The sequence below is a fragment of the Bombyx mori genome, chromosome 23 (genome assembly GCF_030269925.1).
Source record: "Bombyx mori chromosome 23, ASM3026992v2".
In the NCBI taxonomy this organism is placed as follows: domain Eukaryota; kingdom Metazoa; phylum Arthropoda; class Insecta; order Lepidoptera; family Bombycidae; genus Bombyx; species Bombyx mori.
The window spans coordinates 17229970-17246445 of NC_085129.1; the positions used below are offsets into that span (position 1 = coordinate 17229970).

The window sequence follows — 16476 nt, forward strand, 5'->3', positions numbered from 1 at the left end:
GGGAAGAAGATGAAAGACTATTCGGTTTACGCGCCATTTATATTTGTAACTAGCGACCCACCCTCGCTTCGTTTCGGAAACATTAAATTTTATTATTGATAGCTAAGTCCCGCGATGTTATGTCCCGTCGTACCGCGGGTGACGCCGCGGGGCGAATTTAGTCTAAAATAAGTAAAGCCTAAGTTATTCCTTATATCATCAGCTACCAATCAGTGAAAGTCCCGTCAAAATCGGTCCAGCCGTTCCAGAGATTAGCCGGAACAAACAGACAGACAGACAGACAGAGAAAAATTGTAAAAAATGCTATTTTGGTGTATGTACCGTATATATATATTAATATGCATGTAGTAAAAAGCGGTTATTTCAATATTACAAACAGACACTCCAATTTTTTTATACGTATAGATTTATAGATTAAAAGTTCATTTTATTTGGTATTAGCATCAACAGTTCAATGTTTAGAATTGAACTTCAATTAAGCTTACTCCATTCGAATAGCTGAAGGAGTTATTTGTTGTTAAGATTTTGTTTACAAATTTTAAATTTTAAATGGCTTTGCTGTAAAGTTGCAAAAATGTCGCTCAAGCCGAAAAGCACCCCTCGATATGTTATTTTTTTTTATTGCTTAGATGGGTGGACGAGCGCACAGACTGTTACTGGAGCCCATAGACATCTACAGCGTAAATGCGCCACCCACCTTGAGATATAAGTTCTAAGGTCTCAGTATAGTTACAACGGCTGCCCCGCCCTTCAAAACGAAACGCATTACTGCTTCCCGGCAGAAAGGCAGAGTAGTGGTGCCTACCCATGCGGACTCACAAGAGGTTCTACCACCAGTAATTACGCAAATTATAATTTTTGCGGGTTTGATTTTTATTACACGATGTTATTCCTTCACCGTGGAAGTCAATCGTGAACATTTGTTAAGTACGTACTTCATCAGAAAAATTGGTACCCGCCTGCGGGATTCGAACACCGGTGCATCGCTAGATACGAATGCACCGGACGTCTTATCCTTTAGGCCACGATGACTTTAAATAGCTCTCCTGTAAAGTTGCAAAAATGTCGCTTAAGCCGATTAGCATTTCATCTCTCGTTATGTTAAATACATACCGTTCTTCCGCTGTTAGGTTTGCCAGCTCAGGTACCCAGCACCAGTGTTGCTCCGGCGTTAGGGTCATGAATATTTGCGAGAAATAAACGAAGGCAACGAAAAACGCAAAAGGGATCATGAGCAGGAACAGAATCTTCTGGTACAGTCCAAATTCTCCGACGTGCGGCAATAGATCGTCGAAATCCGTTTCCTTCTTCGGTTTTTCGTTGTTGTTATTGTTGGCAACGTTCTCTGCGTTTTTCGGTATGGCAACATTATCGGAACTGTCATTTTGATAGGCGCTGTTAACGTAACTCCCGCCCAAATTTACGTTTTGCAAGTCCTTCGACGAGTCCGGATGGCTCTCTTCTTCGGCCACATAAGGGGTACGTTCTTGGGGTGCCATTTCTAAAAAAATCTGTGCATAATCTTTTCGAATGATAAATTTATCTGAAACAAACGAAAAAATATTTTTAGAATTTATCTTAACAAATAATTTTAGAACCAGATAGAACTTAACAAGTGGCCTAATCAAACTTGTAATATCGTAATACATCATCCCTATTTCTTTAACTAACTCGGTAGTTAGCGGCTCTTACTGTTGCGCCATGGGTCGCGGGTTCGATTCACACATCGGGTCAAAATTCTCTGATGAATAGGTTTGCTTACTCTTCGCCTGATTATTCGTTATCTATCTTTATATATATATATATATACTAGCCGTACTCGCCCGCTTTGCTGGGCATTTAAAATTGACATTACTATTTATTGTCATTATTATTAGGGAGTTCAACACTCATATAAATATTAGCCTATCCATTAAGCACATGTATTTTCTACATGGATACCAAGTTTCAAATCAATCGGATGCATGGTTCAGTAGTTATAACGGAACATCCGTAAAAACCACTGTAGATTTATATATTAGTTTAGATTTCTTCTGTGCGTCACTGAACTCCTCTTAAACGGCTGGACCGATTTGAACGTTTTTTTTTGTATTTGTTTGGGTGGCGCCCTGGATGGTTTAGATTCACAAATCAGCCCGGCAGATGGCGCTGCAGTCGGTATCTAGGCTATTTATCTTTCCTAGAAATCTAGACTAATATTATAAAGCTGAAAAGTTTGTTTGTTTGAACGCGCTAATCTCAGGAATTACTGGTCCGATTTGAAAAATTATTTCATTGTTAGATAGCCCATTTATCGAGGAAGGCTATAGGCTATATAACATCACGCTTCCGCTGCGTGCGCTGCAGAAACGGTTAAAGTTTCGCCAAAATAATGTATTGTTAATAATGAATTGTTCCCCTTTAAAAGATCTAAAAAAGTCCGCGACAGCATATGTTTATATGTTACGGTTGGCTCACTATAACGTTTTTTATGCTAACCAAATTTGTTCTAAAATAAAGCATTATTTGTGAACTATTCCAGGCGGACGAAGTCGCGGGCAAAAGCTATAAATAATATTGTACTAAATCCTTTTATCGAGTTAATCCAAAGTCTCGCGTGCTATTTCATCAGCCGGTTTACATTTATAACAGAATCAATAGGTTCTCTGTTAGTCGTTGTTCAACCGATCTAACCGCGTTCCTTGATCTTGTTCTAACATTCATTTCGTAATGTACTTAGTATTCATACACCGCACTATAATGTAACGTGATGTTGTAATGAGATCTTTTTTACCTTGCTGTCTTCGTTTTAACCATTATTATCATTTTGACCTTATCATGACTTACTGGTAGTAGGACGTGTTATGAGTCCGCGCGGGTAGGTTAGCTCACTGGTGGTAGGACCTCTTGGGATTCCGCACGGGCAGGTACCACCACCCCGCCTATTTCCGCCGTGAAGCAGTAATGCGTTTCGGTTCGAAGGGTGGGGTAGCCGTTGTAACTATACTGAGATCTTAGAACTTATATCTCGAGGTGGGTGGCGCATTTACGTTGTAGATGTCTATGGGCTCCAGTAACCACCTAACACCAGGTGGGCTGTGAGCTCGTCCAGCCATCTAAGCAATAAAAAAAAAAAAAAGTACCCCCGCCGCACCTATTTCTACCATGAAGCATTAATGCGTGCCAGTTTGAAGGGTGGGGCAGCCGCTGTAACTATACTGAGACCTTAGAGCTTATATCTTAAGGTGGGTGGCGCATTTACGCTTTCAAATGACGTCATTTGGAGCTACAAAAGCTATTCAAGAAAATTTTATGCCAACTTTCAAGGTTTCAAGTATATTGAAAAACAATTAACTTTTACCAAACACCTGTCTGTTGAAAAATACGTTGGCAGGCTTTATTTGAAATTGTGTATCAATTCAATCAAAGGGCGTTAAGTACATTTGTAGCTCTACGAATTACCAGAAACGGCCAGAAATAACTAGGCAATAGATAGGGGATAGGGGAATGGCAGTACTGACAAAATATTTCAAGAGCCACGTGGTAGAACCTAAGGTAGGTAGGTACTACAAGCAATTGGCTACACAATATCCTATATTACATCATTTTCTTAAGTTAAGATTTGTATAAAGGAAAATTGAATAAAATCAAGAATAAATTTTACTGGTGGTAGGACCTCTTGGGAGTCCGCGCGGGTACGTACCACCGCCCTGACTATTTCTGCCGTGAAGTAGTAATGCGTTTTGGCTTGAAGGGTGGAGCAGCCGTTGTAACTATACTGAGATCTTAGAACTTATATCTCAAGGTGGGTGGCGCATTTACGTTGTAGATGTCCATGGGCTCCAGTAACCACTTAACACCAGGTGGGCTGTGAGCTTGTTCACCCACCTAAGCCATAAAAAAATATATTATAGTCTCCGAAGCGAAGCGAGGGCGGGTCACTAGTCTTTAACAAATATACCTACTGCGGTTGTTTGAAATTTAAGGCATGTGGTTTATATCAGACTAGTCAGATTCAGCTCGCCTTGTTGGCCTTACTTAGATCAAATCGCTGCCAATCTGGACACACGCTAGATTAATCTAATTATTACTTGGGAATCTCATCAAAATCGGTCCACTTGTTTCAGAATCAATAAGGAACCTGCACGCGTCGACCTTAAGCACAAATACAATTTAAAGTCGTCGTGGCCTAAAGAATAAGACGTCCGGTGCATTCGTATCTAGCGATGCAACGGTGTTCGAATCCCGCAGGCGGGTACCAATTTTTCTAATGAAATACGTACTCAACAAATGTTCATGCTTGACTTCCACGGTGAAGGAATAACATCGTGTAATAAAAATCAAACCCGCAAAATTATAATTTGCGTAACTACTGGTGGTAAGACTTCTTGTGAGTCCGCACGGGTAGGTACCACCACACTGCCTATATCTGCCGTGAAGCAGTAATGCGTTTCCGTTTGAAGGATAGTGCATCCGTTGTAAATACCTATACTGAGACTTTAGAACTCATATCTCAAGGTGGGTGGCAATTTACGTTGTAGATGTCTATGGGCTTCAGTAACCATTTGGGCAACACCAGGTGAGCTTATCCACCATATTCCATCAATGTAATAATTTTTTTTTTTTTTTTAAATTAGACTATATCTCAAATGAGTTCGTTAGCAGGATGAAAGTGTTTAAGGGCATTGCTGAACACTGCTAGATTAAGTCCAGTTTGAATCTGCCATCACCTTGCCATAATGAAGGGATAAGGGATAACGTTACACGAACAAAGCTTTGCCTACAAAAACCCTTCGCTACCGCTCGAGCGCTCCTGGTATTACCAAGGGCCTGTGTGAAGGCAGCTTTCTATCAGACGGAGAACAACCTCGATTGCCTTGCAGAGAACAATGTCCAGTCAGTGTGAAGGGCTGAGAGTCGAGTTCAATGGCATTCGGAAAGGACTCCGGTTTTCAATGTGATATGGACTAATTGTGAGTGTGCGAATATCGCTCGATTCCCGAGGGTCAGCCAGTTTTTGTTAGGCTCTACAAAAGTAACACTAAACGCTCTGATCTTTGAAGCGATAATCGCGCTTTGTCTCAGGTCTTTGATTACTGTGACCATAATATTTTATTAATTCGTATTATCCATGAAGTTCGAGTAGTTTTAGGCTTTCTTTTCTTTATTGCACTTGTAGGCAGACGAGCATACAGCCCACCTGATGGTGAGTGGTTACCGTCGCCCATGGACTTCAGCAATGCTAGAGGTAGAGCCAAGCCGCTGCCTACCGTTAAAACCGTTAGTTAGTACGTTTGAAATAAGAATGAAATATGGGGAGCTGGTCGGAGCTACAGCGCTCAAAGCTTGTTTCCAGAGTCCGTGGACATCACAACGATAAGTGAACATGCCTAGCCAGCCCCACATAATGTGTAAGGTAAGAAGAAAAAGAAGATTACCCACACTATGAATTAATTAGAGAATGACGTATTAAAGAGCGAGTGCGTAGGAAGGACATCTAGCTATCTCTTTCGCACGCGGTGACGTCATAAAACATTATATTACTTTTCGTTATACATGATATACATATTTCTAATGTATTCATTTTCAAACACATACACGAAAAGCTATTTTCGGTGAATTAAAAAAATATTGTCTTATTCTGTCTTTCAACCCACAGAACCCATTACTGGAGGTAGACTTTCCCTAAGCCTCGCCACCACGACCGCTCCTGTGCTGATTGCAACCAGAGGATTGGTTAGACAAGCCCACTGTATGGGAGCCCTACCCACGCTGCCACTTCTCATCGACCAGCGATCAAACCACTACAAAGAATAAAACTTTTAATAAAAATCTATTCATATTAAAACTTGTGGTCACCCTAACCGCGTCGGTCTAAATAATTTGATTAATTGCATGAATGAACTGTTTGATCGAGTTTTATGTACACAGTAATACAAGGTTGGCGTTGCGAAATTAATGCAACTCATATTTAATTCTAGAATAACAAAAACACAGAGTCGTGATTTAATAGACAGACAGGTCTGGTGTAATTCTAAGGTCATTTTAAGCCTAAGTAAAATGATGGTAAAATGGATGGTGGTAGGACCTCTTGTTTACTGGTGGAAGGACCTCTTGTGAGTCCGCGCGGGTAGGTATCATCAGCCCGCCTATTTCTGCAGTGAAGCAGTAATGCGTTTCGGTTTGAAGGGCGGGGCAGCCGTTGTAACTATACTTGAGACCTTAGAACTTATATCTCAAGGTGGGTGGCGCATTTACGTTGTAGATGTATATGGGCTCCAGTAATCACCTAACACCAGGTGGGTTGTGAGATCGTCTACCCAACTAAGCAATAAAAAATAAATTAATAAAAAACTTTTGATTATTTTGATATTTTTTCCTTCCTAAGTATTGAAGTGGAGACAATTTGTAAGGGCCCTATTTATCAGCGGGGTACCCTAAGAACAACAACAATTATTGGTGGGCCTAAGAGGCTATTCCAGATACGCCCGGACGGGTAGGAGAGTTCGCGGGCTTAATCGGAGAGAATTTACTAACACTAGCCATAGCAAGAGCAGTGCTTCGCAGAATCTGCCACCGGATCGGAATCGCACAGCTGAAGAAACGCTTTTTTTTATTTATAAGGTCAAGAGAGATCCGTAAAAAGCATCTCATTCATTCGGGAAACTGTACTGATATTTTTCTAGACTACGCGACTGAAGCTAGTACCTAGTCTAATAAAATAAAAATAAAATCATTCTTATTCTTCTTTTTCTCCGCCCTATCCCACTAGGTGGGGTCTGCACAGCGATTTTTTCTATTCCATTCTCTTCTATCAGCCATCATCTCAACACTCACTCCTCTCTCTCTCAATTCAACACTCACTCCTCTCTCTCTCTCAATTCATCATTCACATACTCCATCCTTGTCTTCTTCGATTGACCTCTTCCCGCCCTACCTTGCAAAGGTAGGGAGGGAAGAGGTCAATCCATTTTCTAAAAATAAAAACATTAAAAATCTACCTTTGGAAGCTACCTTTGCTTGAGTACACGCTTAAGTTTTTCGACATTAAGGATACATTAATTAGGTAATTAAAGAACTTTCAAATCGAAAACAACGAAAATGATGAAATATTTAATTATATCAAAACTGCATTTACAAAATTGCAACTGCACAAAATAATTGTTGATTTACAAATATATTTTAAGCCGTGTGATTACTTAATTACATTACTTAATGCTATAAAAAATCTCAGCTGCAGATTACACACTACGTTAAATCCATTAGTTATTGCCTTTTACACACACTTAAGGTGACAGGACGAAAAAACTATGTTACATACACATGTCATTGGTGCATTGACCAGCAGTTTAATTATGCTTGCTAATGTAACAAAAGCTAGCTCGAGGATAAAAAACATCAGATGTGATTTATTATCAACAAAAAGTTGGCTTTTTGCCGAGACGCACAGTGTGGTTAGTGAGAGTTTTTTAACTTCTCGATCGCGTTAAAGTTAACTCACATTTGTATCGAGTTGGAATAGCTTTCCCTTCGTTTGCCGCTAGGGGCGCTGTTCCAACTCCATACAAATTTGAGTTAACTTTAACGCGATCGAGAAGTTAAAAACTCGCATTAAGAACACAGGTCGGGGCGCGATAAAATAATTCAGCAATGTTAATTCAACATTCATTTGTGGATATCGCTGTGTGGTTGTGAGCCTTAAAGGGTGATACGGTTGAGAATGGGTTACAGATTTCTGCGAATCTTATACCAGCGACGCGTAAAACCTAATTTGAGGGTGGATGCCGAACACGATCTTGCCTATATCTGCCGCGAATTGTTGGAAATTACTGGTGGTAGGTCGCGTCATGAGCACGCACGGGTAGGTACCCCACTCTGCCTATTTCTGCCGTGCAGCAGTAATGCGTTTCGGTTTTATGGGTGCGGAAGCCGTTGTAACGTTGGACCTTAGAACTCGTGTCTCCAGATGGGTGAGCGCATTTACATATCTATGGGCCTCAGTAACCACTTAATACCAGGTGGATCGTGTGCTCGTCGACTAATCAAGGGCTACTTTCTAAATCAAGTTTCATTGAAGCTAGTCAGCAAGCCAACACGAAGTCCACTTCCCGAAACACAACTGACGTCAGGGGTCAACACCCTCGTGAAAACGCCGCGGGCTGCGGACTACCTTCATTAAAAATTTAGAAATGTGAAATTTTTATTAATTATATAACAATTTTTATTTAGACGAAATCGGTTTTATTGCCTAGATAGTCCAACGAGCTCACGGCCCACCTGGTGTTAAGTGGTTACTAGAGCCCATAGATATCTACAACGCAAATTCCGCCTGGAGACATGAGTTTTAAGGTCTCAGTATAATTACAATGGCTACCCTACCCTTCAAACCGAAACGCATTACTGCTTCACGGCAGAAATAGTCGGGGTGGTGGTGCTCATTCGTGCGGACTCACAAGAACTCCTACCACCGGTAGAAGTAGTTTTCTTTTTTAAAAATTTGGTATTAAGTTAAGCCTTCTCGGAGATATTGTCCAGATAAATCAAAGGTACGCGTCATGTTTAGATACATTACAAATACAAGCACCTTGAAATATGTGGTCAGATTAAACAAGATTTATGACCATCAAACTTCAACGCACGATCATTTTGCGGTAGACAAGATTACCTTCAATATACGAGCGCTCTAAGTCCAACACTGATCATTGCAATGCCAAAAACAGAAAACCATTTTAACGAATCGCATATGGCGTAAATCTCTTCAGAAAATGGCTCCAGGGTAGGCCAGGTTTTATTTATTATTTTATTTTTATTGCCTAAGTGAGTGGGCGAGCTCACGGCCCAACCAGTGTTAAGTGGTTACCGGAGCCCATAGACATCTATAACGTAAATGCCGCCACGTATATTGAGATATGAGTTCTAAGGTCTCGTATAGCTACAACAGCTTCACGGCAGAAATACGCAGGGCGGTGGTACCTACCCCTGCGGACTCACAAGAGGTCCTGGCACCAGTAAGAAAGTGAACATTTCTTTAGACACCGCCATGATCAAGGAATAGCGTCGTGTAAAAAATGACATGCCCAACAAATCTATTGCCATCTACAACGTAAATGCGCCACCCACCTTGAGTTATAAGTTCTAAGGTCTCAAGTATAGTTACAACGGCTGCCCCACCCTTTAAACCGAAACGCATTACTGCTTCACGGGAGAAATAGGAAGGATGGTGGTACCTACCCGCGCGGACTCACAAGATGTCCTACCACGGTGGTTTATTAACTGTTTATTATCTGTGAAAGTGCACAAATGTGGGAAAATGAAACAAAGCCGATGGACGTAACTTCTCGGTATCCTCCAAAAAATCCACTGTAAAAATCTCAGTAAATGACCACCATTTTACGCAGATTTTCATCCCATATCATCTCATTTCATTTCATTTCACCCCATATTATCATTTTTCATTAAAATAAGAATATAAATTAAAATAAGACATGATCTAAAGGTCTTAGTTACCAGGTCATAAAATCCCTTAAAAAACACTATGTTCATTCTATTATTAGAAAAACTGCATGTACATTCAAAACAACAACGTGGTTTTAAAAACAATAAATATTTCAGTTTTTTGAAAGATAATCGAAGCAATAGCTTTTCAATGTTGTTTCTCTTTACAGATTAGTAAATAGCTTTAGTAATTCTAAGTGTAGACGTAAGTGTGTTTGCAAATCATTCACTTCATAGAATAGTTAATTCTTTACAGAGCAATAACTTGTTTTTTTTTGTTTCAATAAACAACATATTAATTAAAGGATATTCGAAGAACACTCGCAGAGAGCAAACAAACATGTTCGTCACTCAAATGTTTGCACGAGTTTTATTTACGGTAATTTCATTAATTATAATCATTAATAATAATACGTGAAGCAAAAACTTTGTATTCCTTTTTACGAAAATTGCGCGGACGGAGGAGTATGAAATTTTCCACACTTATAAAGAATATAGAGAAGAAGTGCACAATGCTAATATTTTTTTTTAAATAATGCATAAAGCATACATTAAATCAATAAAGAAAACATTACACACACTACGTACCATGTATTTGACGCACACACGCATGCTACTATTTATTGTCAAACTTTTGTTATTGACGTCTGTTGTTAAATTGAGATTAAATATTGTTTGTCTTTGTTAATATTTTTCTATAGTGTGTAGTCTTGGCGAAATTTGTGATTACAGAAGTATAAAATACAATCATAATAGTTTACAAACTTACAATTCCAATTAATTATAGTCGAATTTCGACTACTGCGGGACCTCTAGTAATCATTATAACCAATTCAATAAAAAAACACAAAAACATTTTTAAGAAAAACTATTGTATTCTTAAAGGTCCATTAATATTATTTTTATTAACCTTGTAGACAGACGGCCCACTTAATGATGAGTGGTTACCGCCGCCCATGGACGCAAGCAATGAAAGGGGCAGAGCTAAGCCGCTGCCTACAGTAGGCATACGTATAATTTTATTATGATGATTTGGCACAGTTCCATTTTTTTTTTTTTGTAGAAACAGATCTCCTGTGTAGCGCGAATTATATAAAAGACTAGCTGACCCTTCAGACTTCGTAGCGCCTCAATCGATAAATAAAAGACCTAAACTTTTGTCTATACTAATATTATAAAGAGGAAAGATTTGTTTGTTTGTTTTTTTCGAATAGGCTCCGAAACTACTGGACCGATTTGAAAAATTCTTTTTCCATTAGAAGCCGACATTGTCCCTGATGAACATAGGCTACTCTTTTTAATTTTTTTTTTTTTTGGTTTCATGTGTATTTTAATGTTTCCGAAGCGAAGCGAGGGCGGGTCGCTAGTATACAATAAACTTAAAACAAACAAAAGAAATCTGTCCGATGGGGGACACATCAAAGGAAAAACAAAATTGTTATTTTTATTTAATTCCGAGCATTTTCTTATTTATCTACCTTTTAAACCTTCTCTGGACTTCCACAAATAATTCAAGACAAAGATTAGCCAGATCCATCCAGCCGTTCTCAAGTTTTAGCGAGACTAACGAACAGCAATTCATTTTTATATATATAGATAGATAGATAGATAGATAGGAGATGAGGCTGGCTATTAGCATGACATCCATCTCTTTTCGTGACTCTTGATTAAGAGATTCATCAGAGTACTGGCGGTAATGTCTTATCGACGCAGTTGGCTTCACTGGCATTCACGGGTGTGAGGACATATTGAGAATCCTCACGGGTAGACTCTGAAAACTGCTACCGCGATGCAGTCAGGAATTCCGATACGGGGCCCTTTTTATTATTGAAGGATTATTTGAGTCGTCTATTATCAAAGGTGGCAATCTGTGCATTTGGACAAAAAAAAATTATTGATATGTCAATACAGATTGATTTGAATATAATCGTCTCCTTCAAAGAATACGGTTCAAAACCTGCATTAAATAAAGGTTAATAGTTAACCTGTTATTTATCTAAGATGTCGTTCCGAAGAGTTTTGTGACTGCCAATGGAATACAAAGTCAATAATTCGTTTTTCTGATTTACCAATCATTGTCCAAAAGTCAGATTGCCGGCTTTGATAATAGTCGACTCATTTGTGGTCCTTAGGCCTTTCCAGTTTCACCAGGACAGGTGGGCGGGCACGGTACAAAATTACTATGGAAATAGAACGTTAAAAAAACGAGTTTCCATACTTACTCAATAGTTTACCCGAGGACATAAGGCGTGAGCCTATACTTGCTAAATTTAAAAGGTTATTAAAAAAACACTTGTTAAATGCGTTGTAAGCATTAACGTAAATTAATTGTATTAATATAAACTAAGTTAATAATTTATAAGCTCTGTTTACATAAAGTGAGTTACCGGAAGTCAAACTGCGTAAGCAGTTTTCCGGGGCATGGTTTAAATGAAAGTGTAACTTTTTATGAATAAATATAATAATATTACATACAAAGGCTCAGCCAGGAGGGTTGGGATTTGCTAACAGCTGCCCGAGCGCCTCCGAAGCAGACCTAAAATCTTTAAAGCAGCTGCTTCGCGAATGAATCTACTACCGGATCGGAATCGCGACCCGCTGAGAAGATCCGGCGAGAAACTCAGCGGGCTGATACGTGGGCTAGGTTGCACGTCGAACTCTTTGCCGAGTTCGACGAGTGCGGTTACCGGACCGATTAAAAGCCCGTGTGATATTTAATTGAGACTTCGGCCTCATGCTTAGAGTACGCCCGCATTCACAATGTCCACGGACTACGGTAATAATCTACATCAAGTCGGCCACGAGGCCAAAAAAAGACAAAATTACATTTTAAAATTTGTATGAAACACATACCTATGGTAATTTGTGTGTTGAATTTTAAAAACTAGTCAAAATTTGATCGTAATTACGGAGACGCTAAATTCCTAAATTCATTTTGTACGCATAATCTATTTTCTCTTTTATTTTAGTAAATTCTTTTTACGTTCGCGAAAACAAAAAATTATACTTTCAAATTTATTTTTCTGTGTATAACACAAAAGCTTATCACCGGTTACCCATTTACAGTATCCGCCGAGAAATACTTTTATTTTTCATAATTTTTATTACTTAGATGGGTGGACGAGCTCACAGCCCACCTTGAGATATGAGTTCTAAGGTCTCAGTATAGTTAAAACGGCTGCCGCACCCTTCAAACCGAAACGCATTACTGCTTCACGCCAGAAATAGACGGGGTGGTGGTACCTACCCGTGCGGACTCACAAGAGTTTAAGCTTACCCACCAATTTGCCAACAAACGTGTCTGTTAGACGATAACAGTGAAAGAAGCGTATACATAAATTATATTTAGCAACGCACGCAATGTATTGCATTGTTTTGTTAATCAACGCACGCAATGTATTGTGTTTTCTTGTTAACGGACGCGCGCGGTCAATGTTGTAGAGTTATCGTAAGCGTCTATCAACTACCCGCACGTTGTAATGCTTGTTCTTGAAAAATGTATTAATTGAAACTGCACACTTATATCTATTTAGTACACTAGTACAAGAACACTTAAGTTCTTTTAAAGTAAATTTAAAAGTATATCTTCTGAATATGCAAAATAAATTCGAAAATAACAATTTTAACTATTCTGTGCTGTAATTGTGCATTGCAATTGTGTTTTTTTATAATTTAATATATTATGTATTTGATTGTTTTTATTGTAGTTGTTGTTGCAGTTATTGTTGTTATTCTAAGTTCAGATAATGTTTGGTCGGTCTGATGCTGGTGTGCGCGTCATTCCGCAGGTGCCGGCGGAAGATCAGCGCCCCAGTACCGATTGTCTCGGTACTGTTAGGCATTGCTGAGCCGGTAACCCTTTCCGAGCCTCGTTATTTTTCTTATAATTTTTGTTTAATTTTTTGCAAATTTATGTTTGGAATAAATGTTTATTATTATTATTATTGTAATGACGGACGATCCGAATAACAGAGCGGAAATAAATAGAAGCGTTCGAGATATTATGGTGTTGGCGAAGAATGATCCGCATACCGTGGATCAACAAGAGAACAAACCAATCTATCCTCGAGCAACTTCGCTTAGAAACGAGACTGTCTACGATTTGCTACCAGAAGGTCCTTGGTTACTTTGGTCACATTGCTCAGTGGCCACCAGACAACCTTGAAAAATTGACAGTTTTGGGGGTAAGGTAGAAGGGAAAAGACCCGCTGGCCGGCTGCCAAACCGTTGGTCAGATCAGGTATTTACTGGTGGTAGGACCTCTTGAGAGTCCGCGCGGGTAGGTACCACCACCCTGCCTATTTCTGCCGTGAAGCAGTCATGTGTTTCGGTTTGAAGGGTGGGGTAGCCGTTGTAACTATACCTGAGACCTTAGAACTTATATCTTAAGGTGGGTGGCGCAAAAAAAAAGGTAACTGCCCTCACTGGATTCTGTTGCGACTGAGAGAAGCCGAAACCCGAAGGAAATGGAAGCTGATGGCACAAAGAGCCACGAAGGGCTTTCAGGGACACGATCTTCAGCAATGAAGTATGCGATTAAGAAGAAGATATCTATTTTAGTACATAATTTTTACGTATAATATCCGGCATGACATTTTGCAATGCGTCGGCTAATTAAATTCGTAATCGCCTTATTAAAACCATCAAGGGCTTAGTTATAAACGTGTAATTGTTTAAGACAATAGTCTCGTTCACACAGTTGATTCTTGCTTCGATTCCACCGATTGAAATGCTTTATTTATTTTGTATATAAACAAACGGATTAGTCGATGTCGCCTTGAATTGATTTAACTAATCGAGTCCTTAATCCTGAATAGATCTTCCTTTTCCTTGAGTCGATAATGCTCAATGCTGGTCGAGGCCTCATGAAGGTTTCTTGGGAAACCACACAAGATGTGGTCCCGCGTTAATGAATTGATAGATAGACTTTAATTAAATCTATACTAATATATAAATCTACAATAGTTTTTACTGATGTTCCGTTATAACTACTGAACCGTGCGTCCGATTGACTTGAAACTTGGTATCCATGTAGAAAATACATGTACTTAATGGATAGGCTTAATATTCATATGAGTGTTGGACTCCCTACACCAGTTGCGGGGGCGTTAGTGATGAGAATCTTTGTGGGGGTGAGATATAATGATGTTAATTTTAAATGCCCATCGAAGCGGACGGGTACAGATAGTCATATATAAGTCGGATTATTTTTTTTAACACAATCTTTGTTCGCGTGTTTAAAATATACTGGAATACTCACTGCAATTTCCTTTTCGTCGAATTAAAATTACGAAAACTGAAGCTGTCACTAATTCACATTTGATTCGCTATTTAGATTTAAAAAAATCGAATCAGCACACAAGTACTATAAATGAATTAAAATACTTGTTTATTAATATAATGATAACGGCAAACGCGCCGCGTGCGCCTACCCGACTGAACAGCGGAACCGATAACCTTGCTTTTTAAACAACGCTTACCCCTAGGACTGTAGCACAGCGCTTCAGCTAAGCGAAGCTACGCTGCGCGTCGGGTAACGCAAAGGAAGATTTTCCCGAAATCCTCGAAAAACAAAACAATGATTCCTTGCGACATTATAAGTAATGGGTAACGGGTAAATGAATGGGTAAGTCTCCTGATCGCGTCGTTTCCTCACTGCTCTGGATCGTGACCATCATGCTTAGACTGGATTTTATTTTAGTGTAAAGTGTAATGTAGAGATTTATTCTCGAAGCAGCTGCTCTTGAGTTACCAGATTTCCTTTGGAGGGGCTCGGGCAGCTGTTAGCAAAACCCACCCCTCCCGAATGAGCCTTTGCTTGCTTTATTTTCTTTATAATTTTATTATTTTCTGTGTTTAGTTGTACAATAATTATATGCCTTAACTTTCACAACTTATAAGTTTAGGGGCATCCACTACAAGATGTCACTAGTTTCCATACAAAAGAATATTTGTCTTAAAGTATCGCAGTTTCAGGGCCCTGTCATGAAGTGTTGCTACAGTGGAATCGAAACACATTCTTTTTTTTTTATTGTTTAGATGGGTGATTGGCTGACTTAGGAAGAGTGAAGACGTATTGGAACTGTCATTGTTTCGTGCTGTGCAATCTTTTTGCACTATTACTCACTATAGGCCCACTATGTCAAGAAATAATGACGAAATCGGCCCATTTTGTGACATACAGTATATTGAAATCCACCATGAAACACATAATATATTACGCTATTGCCGTGAATGGATAGGGAAAGCAACTGAAAATCTGCCATAATCCACAAATACCCGAATACCACCACATAAATACCAATCATTTTTCTTTCTTTTTTATTATCCTTGTTAGCAGATCAACATACGGCCTATTTGACGGTGAGTGGTAACCGTCGCCTATGGACCTTAGCAATGCCAGGGGCAGAGCCAAGCCACTGCTCAGTTAAGTACTCGAACAGGCCTCGGGAAAAAACGTAGATGGGAACTCATTATATATATCGACGCTTGAAAGGCAAACATGACTAAGCGACAATAACTACTTTGTACATTCATGATAGGCAATAACCATATTCGATGAGCAAAAAAAATATATTTCTAGGTCTATTAAAATAATTTCAATCCTACAGCTACTAGCTAGATTCTACTATAGCTATATTCGGTAAAATAAATTTTATTTTCAGGTATTTCAACTTTAAATTAGTCTACTGTAAAGTTCACGCATTGTCGCTTAGTCACGTTTGCCTTTTAAGCGTCGATATGTTTGTCTCTTTCTAGTTTCGTTCCCGAGTTTCAAAATGTAACGACAACAAAAATCGCTTTAATAGACTCACAAGAAAAACGAAGCTTAGCATCGCATAGCATCGGTACTGTGCACAATCTTTACATGTTATATCATTGAACACAATCGTACTTGTAACTATTATCCAACTGCGGCGGACCTTTACTTTCAAAGGACCCAAATGAGTTGAGGAGGTCTGGTTTAATTAGTTACAATGCAGTCTTGTAAGCCAACTTGCA

General features: G+C 39.2%; 1 protein-coding gene across 1 annotated transcript in view; it reads right to left on the bottom strand.

The window, feature by feature from the left end:
- LOC101738627 (organic cation transporter protein) overlaps positions 1–14915 on the bottom strand; it is a 41351-nt gene extending 26436 nt beyond the window's left edge. Inside the window, exons 1-2 of the mRNA XM_004930699.4 lie at positions 14735–14915; positions 1114–1543 (exon numbers count right to left, since the gene is read on the bottom strand). Of these exons, the coding sequence (XP_004930756.1) occupies positions 1114–1499 (386 nt within the window). The 5' untranslated portion in view covers positions 1500–1543; positions 14735–14915. The remainder of the gene's footprint in view (positions 1–1113; positions 1544–14734) is intronic.
- Positions 14916–16476: the final 1561 nt, after the last annotated feature.